Raw genomic sequence first — 17,254 nt, forward strand, 5'->3', positions numbered from 1 at the left:
TAGCTCTATAATATAATAAAATATGTTATTCAAGTTTTCATAATAATTGTTATTTTTATTGTTATAGCAAACATTATCATAGAAATTACAATTTTTCTAAAACCTTTCTTGTGATATACAATATCAGTGATATTGTCTTGTAGTGTTGAATGTTGGAACAAATATGGATCAGAATCCTTTCTAGCAGAATTTTTCGTCAAATGTCATAAAATAAGAATTAGAAAAACAAATATTTGTGTGAGAGCACGATTTTGCAGAATCATCAAAAATGTTGGCAAAAGCAGTTGGCAGTGTTAGCAGACGAGAAATCTGCATTGTGTGCTAAGCTGAAAACTACAAGAATCGAGCAAAGTATACAGAAAGATGTACGAAAATTAGTTTTGGAACTTAATCCTCCCTCGAGTCAGAGCTATTGAAAAAGCTTGTAAAATGACAGTAGGGAGTATGAATAATAATAACAACCAAATATTTGGACTTGGTTACCAGGAAAAAGACGAAAGGACATAGGCTAAATCAGGAGCATTCTAAACCGGAAGACATAGACGAAAGATGCACGAATGGCTAGTGATGGTCAGAGTGCATAGTCACTATATACGAGGCTTACATCTGCAACAAGGAGGAGAAGATTCTGTATGCTAAACAAGAAAATGTTCCTGTGAGTGGCTGGTTCACTGCGATGAAAGATGATCAGAAGGCTTTGTGATCGTAGGTACCCTTCCTCTGATCGGAGTTCCAAAATAAGAATGACTTACAGTTAATGCAGAATACTATGTGGAGAAGGTATTAAAACCGGAAATAAAGATACATGAGCTCCAGTCACATTTCATCATGATATAGATCCAGCCATGCCCAACTTTACGGGCCGGATGGCCGAGCGGTTAAGGTGGCAGCCTACCGGTCTGGGAGACCCGGGGTTGAAAAATCCCCAGGAATTTTTCGGGGAGTGATATATGTCGGGCCGCGTTCCATTGTGGGCATGCTAAAAAGAGGCCCTTTTAGTGCCCACAGGGCGGAAAGAGTTTAAAAAAATAACCAACTTTACAACTGCGTATCTATCAAGTCTCACAATATGCCAATGAATTTCAAGGCTTTAGTTTTTTAAAACAATTCTCATGTGAGGCACCGGAAATAGCCCCCTCAAAAAGAAAGAAAGATATGTAAGAATTTGTTAAGTTAAACCTCAAGATATTAAATTATATAAGTGTCGAGTCGGCGACACAGGGCTTTGACGTCGACGCTCATAGAGAATAACAGGAAAAGCAAAATTTCAATTAAAGAAAATTAAAAAAAATAATTTTAAATATTAAGACGCAATTTAGAAAGCAAAATGAAACTAAAAAACATCAGAATGAGCGTGGGTGTCAGTCATCGATTAATTAAACGCGATCAGAGTCTAAAGCAGTTTCTCAACCTCTAACGAATCATCGCCCCCTTCAATAAGTTACGTAGTATCGCCCCCTTCACTTCAAAATTCCGATGCCGAGGGCCAAGACTAACGCCAAATTCGTACTTCATTGAATAGACTAGTGACTAGTATAATGTTATTTGTTTACTTATTGTACAACATAACGAATAAAATATCTAATTATTCTTAATATAATGTTTTACTATATCGCTCAGAAAATTATTTTTCACCCCCAAAGTATAAATTGTTACTAATCGCCCCCTCAACATGAAAAAACGCCCACATGGGGGCGATATCGCCCCCGTTGAGAAACACTGGTCTAAAGGAAGGTGTCGAATATACGATCTTTAGCCGACCTTTCCCACGACCGACACGGAGCTCCATTTACACCTGGAGACAGGTGGGGGACCAATTAGAAAGCGCAGAAGAAAAGTCAGTCCAATTAGCGACGATTCAGTCACAAAATCTTTGTATGTAATACATGGAAAATTTTTATCAACAGACATGCTAGAAAATTTGGCAAACACTTTATACAGTAGACCCCCTATAACGCTTAGATACGTTCCACTTTATAAGAATTTTACGTTGTAGGAATCCTTAAATACATGAGTCAATCACAACCCGACACGTGTGAAGTTTACGGACTAAGGCTGTTTGAAAGGTTTCTTCTATAAAATTAACCGATTCTAGACTAATTCGACTTAACATTTCCAAAACGTATAATTTTTTGGGAATAATCCGTATAAACTATGCTATAAATAAAAAATTGTAGGAGAACTTACCGAATGTGCACCGTTCGACTACGCCGTTTCTTACGCTTGTTTTCGTCGCGGAGCAGCGCACCAAACGGCGGCCGCGTTTTCTGATACGTTATTTTTCTGTGAAAACTTCGTTGAACTTTGGAGACATCATTAATATAAATAATTTTTATGGCCGTTGAATAAGAAATGTTTCTTTCACAAGAAATGTATAAAATTAGTGCTGTATTAGACTTACGGTACCTAATTTACATACTGTACAGACGATAGTAAACTCAACTTACTCGCCTAAACTCTCCGTAGCGTGGCGCTGGACGGCGGAAAGTATATATATAATTATAATAAAGTTACAATAAATTAAGTTAATATATAATTATATATACAGTACCTAATTTATATATAATTAATATATAATTATATGTACAGTACCTAATTTATATATAATTTATATATAATACTAAACAGACGATAGCAAACTCAATTTAGCCGCTCCGTAGCGTGGCGCAGGGTCGGCGGAAAGTAGTTCGGCTGCTCATCCACTATTGGTCCAGATTCGACCAATCTTGTCGCGACACGAGTCGGCGACGACGTTTTACGAATCCCTTTATACGAATACTGCCGCAATTTTTTCGCTACGTTATAGGAATTTCCGTTATAGGAACCCACATTATAGGGGGGTCGACTGTATAAAGTAGACTCAATAACCTGAAATATATCCTCTTGAATAACAAAAGACATTTCAAGATCTAGTTGATAAAATTCCCCCACGAAAAACTTATAAAAACTCCGACGTCAAGGACAGAAGGGTGGCCTCTAGTCTACCAGTGGTGTTCGTTCCCTCTCCGCTTATCGTACGTCCGTTCATCGCGAACATTAAAGTGTCGCCGCCCCGGGGCCCTGTCAGCGTTGGACCGGAACGAAAGGAAAGAGACTTCCGAAGACAACTCACAGAACTCTCAAACCCAGGAGCTTGATAATTTTATGTAAGCATATTCTTTGCGAAACACTTGTCTTTCCTGCCTCCTAAAAATTGCCATCCCGACGGTAGGGAATAAAATCCCCCCCAATCGGCGTCCTTACACTCATGGGATATACGAAATCGTAATATCACTGGTTTAACATCGAAATCCGTGAGTAATATAAAATCGGAGGGCGGAATAAAAATATCAAATATTTTAATGAATTTTTTTAACTCCTGTCAACTATACAGAACTATCGTAAAAACATACCAGTAAATTCTTATCGGTTGGGTTAAGTTATAAATCTACTCGTTATTCACGTAATCAGCTAACAGCCCAGAACCCAAGGACTTTAAACTACAGAGGATAGCCAGATCCAGTATATTTGTTAGCGTGACCTTGGATCTATGTGACGTCACAGCAAGCCCTCTACTTCAAGACAGACCTTTCAAATAACAAAATACGATAAAATACTTAATCATTTCTTAATTAATTACTAAATTACTACTAACTGTAAACTACTATAGAATTTTCGGATTTAATAAGTGTACGTAAATAAATTTACAAGTCTTTTGTCTAACATTTATTTAACAAATTAATGAGCTGTATTTTTTATTATGTGATTATCTTACTTAACTTTTTAATTTTTTTTCGACAATCACCATTTTCAGAAGGCATTCTTTTCAATATTTTATAGTTTTCTTGTTTAAGATTTCTATAATTAATTCTTATTATAGTTCTTAATTTACAAAAATCTTTTATTAAGGTAAAAGGTAAAACTGTTTCTTGTTTTGATATTTCCACTGACAAATTCTGTACAACTCCGGGGCCTTTTTTATACGATTCACCGTGATATATTTCGAAATATTTATTCCACTCTGTAATTTTTGCTAGCCATTCATCAGTAGGTTTAATAAAGCCCTCCATAAGATAAACGCTGCACCCATGACGGAATGCTATAGTTGTGATGATTTTTAATTTTGCTAGTGGAATTACCCAAGTTTGGGTATTTTTCTTTATATTTATAGGCAAGATATCCTGCTATATACTCGAGAGCATCGTGGGAAGTTTCTTCAGAGATTGTGTTAAAGTCTGGATTGCATGTAGAGTTTCCTGAAGATTTATTTGAAGAAAAAGTAGTTTTACATTTAGTATATTGGTCTGTATTTTCACTTGATACTTCTACATGTGCTTTCTCTAAAACTTTGGGTATAATATATTCTTCTTGTCTTTGATCTATAGTATTTACTTTTGACTCTAAAATACCAGGATTCTTACCTAAAATAATCAATCTAATCCTATATATAGCATTTAATGGGCTTGAATGTTCATTAGGACCCCGGCTTCTAATTTGAAAAAAAATTTTCGAGACAATCTTGATTTAACCTTGTGAGTACAGATGTATTTTATATCAAAAGTGGATTTCATATCTTGAAAAAGACCAATTAGCGATTTCATTGAGATTATCATTCCTTTCTGGAAAATTTGGAGGGCATTTTTTCCACTTGCTCTCATTGTTGGGATTATTTTTATCATTTTATTTAAATGTTCTTTTTGTAATTCCAAGTCTATACCATATCCATTTTTGCTTGGAACAGAACCTTTTGGTGTATAGCTATTAAAAATGTCGAACCACATATTTATATGTCTAATAAAATTACCCAATCTTTCTGCCATTTTTTTGTCTGTACCAGGAAGGTAGTGTAAAAGAGCTGTAGCCACGGTATTTGATAAAATCTAAGCTGCCAACTTAACATTTTGGCGCTGGCTTTTTTGACAGTTTATATGTTTTTCATTAATTTTCCAACACGAATTCACTTCAGTATCGGCGATAGAAATTAGGGCTTGCAATGGAGTTTTATTTATTACAGAACCGTCTTCAAATTTAAAACCTACATCAATGAGCCAGTTTCGCAATAATTTCAGTAAATGAGGAGCATCTACAAAAATATATACTATACATGATTTTTTGTATTTGAATGAAGGAAAAACGTTTCATTGATATTCACATTCAATTCTTTCCATAAACTTATGTTACTGCAACTACAGTCACTGACGCAAGCTACTACATTATATGATAGTAAATAAAGTTCTGCTATTAATTTTAAAAGTATTTCTCTTGTCATTTTTTGATCAAACCCGATATAAACAGGTTGCTTCCAATTTGAAAAAAGACCTCTTATCATGACGACTTGCATTTGACTGTAAGGTCCTAGAACTTCATCTGCAGAGACGTCATACTCTTCAACTGCCTTAATTTTTACTTCATCAAATGAAAGCACCACTGTTTTTTCAAAAGGTGTAAAATTTTCTCCAGCCAATTTCAACATTAATAAGACATCTTTCAATATTCCTTCTCGTAAATTTACTTGAGATGCCCATTTTTTCAATGACGATACACATGGCAAAGGATAATGCAGTTTATTTTTTAAATATAAGTAGCATTTTTTGCTGTAATACCTTAATGTTAAGGCTATAGACATATCTTCTGTGTTCCAGTTAACTCGTTTTTTCTTTTTTGATAGTAATGAAATTTGATTTTTTTGTAAAGACCTGTGTCAACAAATCTGCAGCCATTTGGTTTGATTTTTGTACATTTGGACGATAGATATTTCTTCTTTTGTAATATCGTAATAAATCGTTTAATACTTTTATTCTTTTTTTATGATCTTTTTTCAATTTTTCATATTCTGATTTTAAAACATTATATTCTTCTAACAGCTTCTTATATTTAATTTCGTAATGACATTCATCTTGAAGATTGTTACTATTGTTATCATTATTTGTTAAAAGATCATTAACTTCTTCTTTTTGTTTTCTTTTTGAACTTTTTCTTTCTCGTTCCGTAACTGTTGGGTTCATTCTTTCCGGAAGATTTAATGCAGGGATAGCTGTTTTCTTCAGAATCTTTCTATCTGGTAAACCTGAAATAGAAAATATTCTGGAGTTTTATACTAAATTCATTTTGTAAATCTCTTTCATAATCACTTTGAACAAAATGAACAGAACATATTCTATTTGTATCTGGATTAAATTTATCGCTCCTTTTGCAACGATTAATCCATTCAGACCTAATTCTTTTAGAAATTAAGTCTTTTTGTCTAGGAAACACATGAAACGTTACACTTTCTCCTTTAGCTTTTACTGCAAGAAGGTTATTATTGCAACCATACACAGCACACCTAGTACCCGGCATTTTGTTCTTCACCTAACATAAAAATATAGCTTTAAATATTTAATGACTTATATTTAAATCATCTTACCTTATAAAAAACTTAGTCAAATAAAACAATTACAGAAATATTAAAATAAATCACTTCGTTAATCACAAAATTGGACGAATATTAAAAGCGAAAACTAAACACGTGCACATCCTGCTCTATGTAAACAGAGAGGTCAGGTCTTGTGCTGACGTCACTAACTTGGCATTCCTGGCTAACATTGTAGAATAGGGATCTGGCTATCCTTGTAGTATATAGTCCTTGCCCAGAACCGGTCCCGGATAGAATTGGAAGCATTATATGTGTAGCATCAACCCAAGGTCGTAGGCTTCCACCGGGTAAACCGGGTGAGGTTGGTGCTCTGTAAAGCGCATGCGTAAATCTGGCTTTTTGGAATCTGACAATTCAGAGATTCCACTCCGCCACTAATATTCGAATATACAATAGCAATCTTACTTTTTTTCTCACGTGTAGTATAGAAATTTGTAATAAGATACATAATGCGGTTATAATAAAATATTGTGCGATTATTTTCATATTATTAAAATTAATATGTATTTATTTTTTTATAAAATACAAGGGGAGCGGTGCTTCCACCGCTTCTAATGACGGCACGTCACTGTACCCAAGTCTCCCTAGTCGCTAACTGTAACTGATTTAGAACCGGTATGCACTGCACATTATTCTTCGCATTGCAAAATGACATACGCATGCGTCAGGAACTTTGTTCGAACAAACCTCACCTGCCCGGGTTAGCGATTTTAAAAGGTGGCAACACTAGCACGGAATTTTTCATTACTTATTCTGTGACGAAACTGAATTTTAGTCTTTTAAATTTAGATACCTAAATAAGGGGACGGCGAAATTTTCCTTTGCCCCAGGCAACTGGCACCCACACTACGCCACTGAAAACGTTATTAACAATTGTAAGATCAGAAAAAAATATTTAATAATTCCATTTCGTATTATTGAGAACGACCGCGTTTAATGCATTTCTTTTGTACTGTACGTAGCTTACTCCATGTGTAAAACCAATTTATAAACAGGTCGTATGGCCGAACGGTCAAGGTGGCAGCCTACCGCTCTGGGGGACCCGGGATCGAATCCAGACGGGTCGAATAATCCCCATAAGTTTTTCGAGGGTGGTCCGTCTGGATATGTCGGGCCCCGTCCCTCACCACCCGGTCGCCTCATTGTGGACTTGGCAAAACCCATAATGAGCTTGCTATGTCCTCTTAGTGTCCACAGGACGGAAAGAGTAAAAAAAAAAAAAAAACATATTATAAATAATTCAGTGTTTATATACTTTTCTTTTAATCATAGGGAATATTATATGTGTAATTATAAAAATAAGAAATTTATATTTTAAACAAAATTTAATTCAAATTTACAAAAAAAAAAAAAAAAAATTATCACATGTTTTATCTTCACATTTTGAACTACTGTATTATAGATGACGTTTTATAGCTGATGAAAGATAGCCTCGTAGCTAATTAACTCCCGACGACGAACATTGTCGTGACGGAAGGAGAGTAGACTGAATTGAATCGTTAAATTATGGTTTAGAAAGCAAAACATATTTCTGAATATGCCTTTTTTTCGACCAAATGTTGTACTTAGCCATAAACTATTTGCAAATACAATTAGGAAGTACTTTGTAAAATTTTATAGATGTAAATATGTTTCTTTGAATCAACTATCGAAAAAATTGACATTTTATCACGTGGATGGAAGAAGAAATGCTTCGTATTTAACTCCATTAACACATTTAGATATAAATACATTTACGCATAGGTTTCGATATCGATTATGGAATCAAAAACGTTTTCCCTGGATTGGATATGCATTATTTCTCTTTGGTATTTGTGAGAGCAATCGCAGAAATGGTAAGACGACAATAAATAAAAGCTTGAATTCAAATTTGATAATTTATTAAATGAAGCATATAATGATTAATATTAAGTATGGTAAATATTTACCTAAGTATACATATTGAATGAGGAAAATAATTTTTCTTTTAGTTTAAAGTTTAATCGTTTAATTGTTTCTCAAATAGTAGCAACTTATCATCGAATTGACGTTAATTCATTAAAAATTAATAGTCCATTACACCATTAGTTTATTATTATTATTATTATTATAAATAAAAATGAAATCTATGCTATGAAAACAGAAAATCAATTATTTGCAAAGACTCTCTTCTAGACTGTGTGTATCAAACCTGTCATGTGATTGCGGCATGATGGCACTCCACAGAGAAACAACTTGCAGAATATAGACTGGTGTTCTGCGAGTTGTTTTTCTGTTGCTCTCTGATCCAATTCAGTTGTATGAAAATGAAGTGAACATGATCAAAGAGGAAGAAAAGTGCACAAAACACTAATTGTGGCCTGTGTCAAAACAAACAGGTGTATTATCAAAAACTCAACACACAGAAAACGTGGAAGATACGTGGTGCAAATAACATTTTCAGTTTGTAGTATAAATTCTCTGCAAGTAAATAAAAGAACAAGTAACTGTTACTTATAGTAATTACAAAAATCATACAAAATAAAAATTATTCATTTATTTTTAATTTTCATTTTTATTTTATATGACTGTAATTTCATAAAATAATTGTTATTTGTTCTTTTATGTTTAATCTTAAATTAATATTTGAATAAATTTGTTCTTCACATTCAAATTGAGTTGTAAGTGACTGAAGCTGAACCATCAAACTGGTTCGAATATGATTAAAGAAATTTTTGCTAGAGAATTCTTAGTGTTTGTTTGATTTATTTTCTTTTATTGAACAATAATTAGAGCCAGTTTCTAAAATTGCTAGTATATTGATAAAACCAACTATCATTTGCAACTCTATTATATAAAGAATAAGCTAAACTAGGTATATAGTTCTTTTAATTCTTTATTTTTTTATTTTTCAGGTATTGAGAAACAATGGTGGGAAATCTGATTGAAAAACAAAGAAAGTGGATTCTTAAACACTATTCGAAAATTGAAAATGCTGAAATGGTGCACAAAGCATGACAAGATTTTTGACATAGTCCATCAACACATTTGATAATTTATCATATCAGATATAAATTTGATGGGTTAGTCTTCCAATACAATTTCGGAATCCATTTTCTTCATTCTTTGCTCAGATTCCCTGCCATTGTTTTTTGATATCTGCAAAATAAAAACAAGTAAAACATAAAGGGAACTATATACCTACTTTTGGTTCACTTTTGTAGATTCATTAACATCATGAATTTTTACAAAGACTTATTATATTGAAATGGAATTTCTCCTGTAGAACTTTCTTTAAACTGTGGGCTCAACCAATAAGGTCCAAGCCCTTTTGAAGTTTTCCAAATGTTCAAAGTATGCAGGCATTTGCTCTTTGGAACAACTGCTAAATAGGACTGGTTTTCCGAGTACTCTGGCTAAAGACATTCAATATTAATTGGGCTGCAATTTGAAAATATCATAGATGTATAAATTCCCACTGTTGTCCATCTATCTGTCCTTCCTCAATCTACAGAATGTACTTAGATGAAAGCCAAGACCAGATATGGAAAGCTTAAGGGCAGGAAGCCCAATTAACTATATGCAAACTTCTGATGCAAACCAGAAGTCACGTTATTTCAATTAAAAAGTTTTCCATGAAAGGAATTAGATGACTGGCACAACTTGAATACTAAAGGAAAAGTATGATGTACAGGGGCAAGATACTACTAATTTGAAGATGGAGAGCATAAATTTTAAATTAAATAAATTTAAAAATATGATTAAAAATTGCAGCCTGGCATTGTGATGACGTCACAATAAATATTTGCATGTTTAATCTTGTTAATTTATGTATTTAGTAGTACTTTTTTAATTTTGGTTAGTTTTTATGTAAAGTGTCACTGTCTGATTAAATGTCTGTTGTCTAAACTATTTTATTATAGACTATAAATCTAATAACTGTAAACATAATGATACATTTTAAAAACTAACTAAAATATAATTTTCTTTTTGATTATCAATATTAAAATATAATTTTCTTTTGATTATCAATATAATTATTTTTTAGATGGTAGATTGCTAAAAGCTGCTAAACAAGGAAATGAAGAAAGTGTTAAAAGGTATTTTTTTAATTTGTTGTAATATTTCAAGTAATGAGATGATAAAAATATGAAGTCTCATATAAATTATTTATTCTTTTATAATTTATTTATTAAATATGATATTGATTATGAATTTTATATATAGTATACAATGAATTGATCATTTGAATGAAATGTTGATAAAATGGAATCTAGTTTCATAAAGAATTTTTTGTGCATTTATCTGTTTTTTTTAATATTTAGAATATGAAAATTATTATTATATAATTTAGAATATTACATTTAGAATAATATTTAGAATATTAATAAATTATTATTATTAATAATATTTAAGTGAATGCTAATATATATACTAATATATTTAATATTAGTATTCACTTAAATATATTTTATTGTATGCTGTATAACAAAAATGCCTGTAACAAATCAATTTAAACAAAATCAATATACAGTAATACCCCGAACTTACGGGATAGGTGGGACTGAGCGGTAACCGTGTAAGTCGAATTCGCATATTTTGGGGTATAATTTCGCATATAAATACATACAAATAATTTTTAATTGAGGCCGGAGACTAAAGAAAACAATAATTTAGAAAAAAATGCAATAATTTAGAAAAAACCCGAGATATCTCGGGTTATGGGCTTAAGGGGTTAATAAAATCTTACATAATACATGTGTAACAAATTAGGCCTATATTATTTTACAATTTTTCACATTTACTTGATTATTACGCCATAATTTTAACATTGTTTCCATCTCAGCGATAATACTGTGATGTTTACGAATGATGTTTGAATTTAAAGATTGAGCATTTTTCACAGCTTCGAGAATTTTTTCTTTGCCTTTTATAATTGTTCTGACCGATAATTCCGGTAGATCAAACTTCTTTGCCAATTCACAAATTTTCATTTTTGTTCTGTAAAAGTTCGTCCGATGGAGAATTATTTTTAATAAAATAAAAGACAAAACTGTCCAAAAAGGATCACCATTTATTACTTGTGTTCCAAGACTAAAACATTTTCGGCGACTGACCTTCCTTTTTAGGCTACTTGTTGCCGTAAAGAAGAAATTTCTTTTTACAGAAGAAATTTCTACATATATCGTCACCAGGGGGCAACTTTTCTAAAAATCTACATTTTCCAGCGCTACTCTTTAGTAGATAAAAAGAAGAAGAAAACCCCAAAAGAAGGTATGATGGAAGCAAGACAACTGCATGTCACCAGTTCCTTTTTCAGAAATTTTATAAAATTTTAATTGGATGTTTTGTGTTTTTAAAAGGACTTTTTGTGAACTTTACGGCGACAAGTAGCCTAAAAAGGAAGGTCAGTCGCCGAAAATGTTTTAGTCTTGGAACACAAGTAATAAATGGTGATCCTTTTTGGACAGTTTTGTCTTTTATTTTATTTCATTTTTGTATCGAAGTCTTTAATAATGGGTACATTCGTAAAGCCAAACGAGTTAAACGCATTAGTAAGGAATCGTTCGAAAAGTCTAACGAAGTAGGAATAATGATAACTTCATTCTTGCTTAACTCGTTCGACTTTACGAACATACCCAATGTTAACTTTACATTCCAAAGATAAAGTTTTTCTTTTCTTGTTTGATGCAGAAGAATTAGTTGTACTTCGTTTGGATGACATAGTAGAGTCTCTCGAGTCTCCGTAGATATAACAAACACAGAAATAAATAACACAAAATATATTGTAGCTATGTGTGGATTCCGCGCGACATGTCCAAACATGTAAGCCAAACAATAGTGTGGGGGGAGTGAGTAATCAAGGGTTGCGTGGCGCTCAAACAAAAGATGAATTGACAAGATTTGAAAATTGTGTAAGTCGGGGTATTACTGTACTGCAAATTCAGTAAATTTTGACAATTATATTTTATTTAAAGTATATGGATGTTTTTAATAATTTTAATATAAAATAATTTATTAGGTTAATTGAATCAGGTGGTGATGTTAATCAGAGACACAAACTTGGATGGACAGTTCTACATGTTGCTGCAATGAATGGACACTCTGAGTAAGTTTCAATTCTTCATAATTAATATTTATTGGATGATTTTGTATTCTGAAATGAAATTAATTAATTAATTACATGTTTAAATTGCAATAAATTATTTCAAATTTATCATAGTCAGTCAATTTTTGAAATTCAAAATTTTTAATTGTAAGAAAAAACATTTTTAAGGTTTAAGTTTATTAGTTCTATTAGAAAAGAATTCAAAACAATATGTATCAGTTTATCAAGTGATTGCTTGTGTTCCATCTGATATCTGAACAATAACATCTGCTTTGAATAATGAGGATACCTGTGAGTTGTGTGTTTTAAAGTTCATTCAAAAATGGGTATGAATCAGTTTTAAATTGCAACTACTAGCTTGTCCAACTGCTCTTTTTTTTAAAAAAAAATATTGTCTTTTTATGTTAATAATTTTTTCAGTATGAAAAATGATGTTTCTTGTTATTTTTATTGATGAAGAACTATTAACATCAAAAGACTCTTAAAATGCACATCTAGGTAATAATTTGATGTCTGTTGTTTTTTATATATTTTGGCTTTTCCTTTGTCTAAATTTACTAAGAGCATTACTAAAGATTGTGATAAATTCTTTATGCACTGTATATGTTCTTTTGGTAATAAAATTTTTCAGGAAACTATCTAACATATGCTTCACCTTTAGACACTCCACTTATTTATTCCACCTCAATACACCTATTGTTATACTTATATAACACAGATATTATCCATGTTAAAAGTTTTTTCTATTTAATTTCTTTTAGTTTATTTTACAGTTATTGTTATATACAGTATATATAATCTGTTAAACAAAAGATGAATTTTCAAAACTTGAGTGATTTGTCAATCCCATTTACAGTTAAGACATGACTTGCTAATTATAATGTTAACAGGCTATAAACACTTGTTCTTCTTATTGCTGTAAAGTAAATTTTGAGAATTAAAATAATTTTATATATTTAAAATGATATCTGTAGCTTGTATGATGTTTCTTTTCATTTACACACAATAGCCTTAGTTTTTGCTATTTTGCAAATTAAATTGAAACTAAATGTATTTTCTTTGTAATGTCTTATTCAATCAAATCAAAATCCTGGATAATATGCTAATGGTGTGTTACATGAATGAAGGATTCAAAATGCCAAGCCTAGACTTAGCATGGGCAATAAAAATAAATTCATTATTAAATAAAAACCTGAAATAATTACTATATGTAGTGCAAAAAAATCTATTTATTAGTACAAGCCTGAATATGTACAATCAAGAAAAAATGTTAGAGAAAAACTTGCAAAATATAAAGATAATTTATCAAAAATTCCAAAAACTTTTCCTGACAATTGCAGACTTACAAAATAAACTACAACTATCTTAGAACAATATTCACAAAACCAACAATCAAAATATGAAAAGTTATCGAAAAATCACAATGAATCTTACTAATTCATCTATCACAAAGAAACTGTCATCACTGGAACTGGAAATCCCTTCATCAATCTTGCTCTGTCCTTAGCACCACCTTGTTTGATTCTTCAATTCATCTCTTTATAGTGTGTTTGGGGTGACATTACAAGCATACGCACGCCCACTTGACCCTATTTACATATTTAGTCATTAACATTTCATTCATTCTAGTAATTGGTCTTGTTAATTCATGTCATCTCCCTTACAAGTAATTTTATAATACTATGATACGCTTCTTGTCTAGTCTTCTCAATGGTTAGTGAGTGCTAAGATTGGCTTTACTTTACTTCTAGACTGTGGTGGTGTAATAAGTGTAGAAGTAAAGTAAAGCCAATCTTAGCACTCGCTAACCATTAATTTTATAATATTTTTATGGCATTTCCGATGACAATTTGGGGTGGGAGATCTTTCTTTTACTTTCCTGTGGAAGTCTCCAACCTGAGATGTCATTTCTGGGTTTGATGATGCCTTATTATGACACCAACAGTCGTCATAGTAAGGTGAGTTAATTTTGAATTTTTCTTGGTTGAGGTGTGGTAGTTTATCCTTAACAAAATAAAACACTTCAAAATAAATAGAATAACTAACAAAATAATTCCCAAACAAAATAGAATGGGTTAGAATTGACTCTCTATAGCTTCACTTTTTCAACTATAATGTTTTTATATGTATTTAAGTAACATTTGTAAACAATTTAAAATATTAATTATCATTTTAAAATTCAGTGAATCTTGGCACCATAACTTATTGTTGTCTATTTGATAATTTTTCATCAGTATCAAGGTTATAGTATCATCTAAACTTATGACATCTAAAGTTCTATTAATATTGTAAAATTGTGACAGTCTAAACAAAATAATGTAGAAAAAGTTAATATGAATTGAAGCTTACTTATTTCAGCATAAAGATAACTAATAGAAAAATTAAATTTAGTAAAACCAATATTATGTATTATGAAGACAATAGCTTAATTTGTCAGTTCAAGACTAACTACAACTATCAATTAGTTTTTATTATTGTATTGTGCAATTTTAATTAATTTTAATTTAGTATTTTATGTAATTGTATACACAGTGCTAGGGATTGCAATCCAGCAGTGTTTTCAATCCAGCTGGATTTTTGCTGGATCAACATCATTCCAGCTGGATCCAGCACGGATCCAGCACAGATGTATTTTTGGTGCAATAAAGTGTTATCTATCTATCTATCTATCAACTTATGGTTTTTTTTAATGAAATAAAACATTTTTTTAAATACTTAAGAAACTTTTATTATTTAGACTGGTCACTATACAGTAAATCAATAAAACTTCTTACATATTTAGGTAGTAAACTTAACTTTGGTTCAGTTTAACACTTGAGATAGAGATAATTAACTTTAAATGTTTGGTTAGATTATAATTATAATGTAATCTTTAAGTTAAATAATAGCAGAGGTAATTCTACTAATTAATTTATATTAATATACTATATTATAATAATGTAAGGATGGATAATCATGGCTAAGTGGCTATCAGTCTTACCAGTTTTCTTATATAAGCTCTACATATCAGTCTGTAGCTATTTATAAGTAATTTAATTATTAGTGTTAGTAAAGTAGTGAGTAAATAATTAGTAGTAGTTTAGTAGTTAGTTATTATTATCACAATCATGAATTATATGCATTCATATCATCATATATCTAAGATAGTGATACTCATTAATTTAATTAACTATTTAACTAACTAGGTAGTCTCAGTTTCTCACTAATTTTAACAATAAATTTGCCTAGCCTAGCCCAGCCCATCCACTTATAGAATAAAAATTTAAAACTCTTACTTAATAGAATTAGAATAGAAGTTATAAAATATTAGTCTTGTCTTGAATAAAGTGTTTTAAAGGATTAAATAAAATTAAATCAATCACTTCTGTTATTTTTTTGACTTTCTAAAAGTAGGAGCTCAAGAAACAAATGGTATTGATGGTGTTGTCTCCCAACCTACTTCTTAATGAACTGCATGTATATCCCACTGCGGAGAAGGCTCTTTCTGCCTCTATGCTAGTTGGTTTCAGGGTCATCAAATAATCATAAATCAAAGATAAGTTTTACCTTTGACTCCCTCACATTCATAAACAGCCATTTCCTTTTTTAATAACTTATCATAATCCTTCTCAGTACTAGTTTCTTTTCGTTTCATGAAGTTTTCTTTCTCACGCTTTAGTTGGATCTCCAATTCTTATTTCAATGTGAAATTCACGGAATGAATGCAGGTTATCTGGATCATCATTTTCCGTTTCCATGATATCCTCAGCCATTGCTGCTGGTTCCAGTACATATGTGTTTACTTGATTCAGCATATTTTTTATCTCCTGGCGCATTACATTTTTTTCGGTATTGTGAAAGAATAATCAGGCTTTCTAACTTTTTGATTATACTTCTTCGGGTTCTGTATGTAAATCAGCATTTCTGTGACCTCGATAAGACGCCGTTCTCTGATTTTTTTGCGGAGTGCCTCGGAAAGGTCGGCATTCAAGATTGTGTCCTGACTTTTCAGTTTGTCTAAGACAAATTTTAGGGTTGTGTCAGCAGTTATCAAACTCGACTCTCTTCTACAGAGAGCTTTTATGGCCAGTTTATAGGTTAGGTTTCATGGACAAGCCGCAAGGCTGCAGCTCTCCATAGGCTTAAACTGAGATTGTTCCGTCACGTGATTCATTGACATCACAACCGACCGTAAATTAGAATTATGCACCAGGACTAGGAGAGGAGTTACTTATTTTATTTAGTGAGAGTGGAAAGTCAACTGGCAATTAGATCAGCAGAGGTAAAAGGGCAGGCAGTGCAGTATAGAGAGGGGGTGTAGCATGTGCCACACTGAACAGCAACATCACCCTCGCCGCCGAGCGATAGCACATGTGGAAATGTGGCAACACCAACAACGTAGACTTTTGCGCCATTATTTAGAAAGTTAATTGAGTTTTTGCGGATCTGCAGCGCTGGATCAGCTGGATTGCTGGATGAGGGAGGGATCCAGCAATTGCAATCCCTACACAATGCACTGTTTTGTTTGTAATATCAGTTTGTAAACTATTTTGTTACAATATTTTAGATATTTATTGTGCTTATTACCATATGTCTACTCTTTAAATGGGCTGATGAGAGGGTCAAATCACCTGAAATGCATTCTCATATTAATATAAGTTATATTTGAATAATTGAGTCTGTTCTGTCTCATCCTGATGTAATAAGCCATTTTCATTTAGCCATGATTTAATAAGCTATTTGTTTAATTAATAACAAATAGGCATAAAATTAATAAGGGTAAGCCATTAAGAGGGATGTTTAATTACAGGAAG

The 17,254-nt window shown here is 31.8% G+C and overlaps 1 protein-coding gene across 1 annotated transcript in view; it reads left to right on the plus strand.

Annotated features, from left to right (window-relative positions):
- Positions 1-7,817: 7,817 nt before the first annotated feature.
- LOC111622600 (caseinolytic peptidase B protein homolog) overlaps positions 7,818-17,254 on the plus strand; it is a 31,446-nt gene continuing 22,009 nt past the window's right edge. Inside the window, exons 1-3 of the mRNA XM_023365011.1 lie at positions 7,818-8,229; positions 10,401-10,452; positions 12,375-12,461. Coding sequence (XP_023220779.1) covers positions 7,932-8,229; positions 10,401-10,452; positions 12,375-12,461 — 437 coding nt within the window. The 5' untranslated portion in view covers positions 7,818-7,931. The remainder of the gene's footprint in view (positions 8,230-10,400; positions 10,453-12,374; positions 12,462-17,254) is intronic.

The sequence above is a fragment of the Centruroides sculpturatus genome, unplaced genomic scaffold (assembly GCF_000671375.1).
Source record: "Centruroides sculpturatus isolate CEXI.00-Female unplaced genomic scaffold, Cexi_2.0 scaffold106, whole genome shotgun sequence".
Lineage (NCBI taxonomy): Eukaryota > Metazoa > Arthropoda > Arachnida > Scorpiones > Buthidae > Centruroides > Centruroides sculpturatus.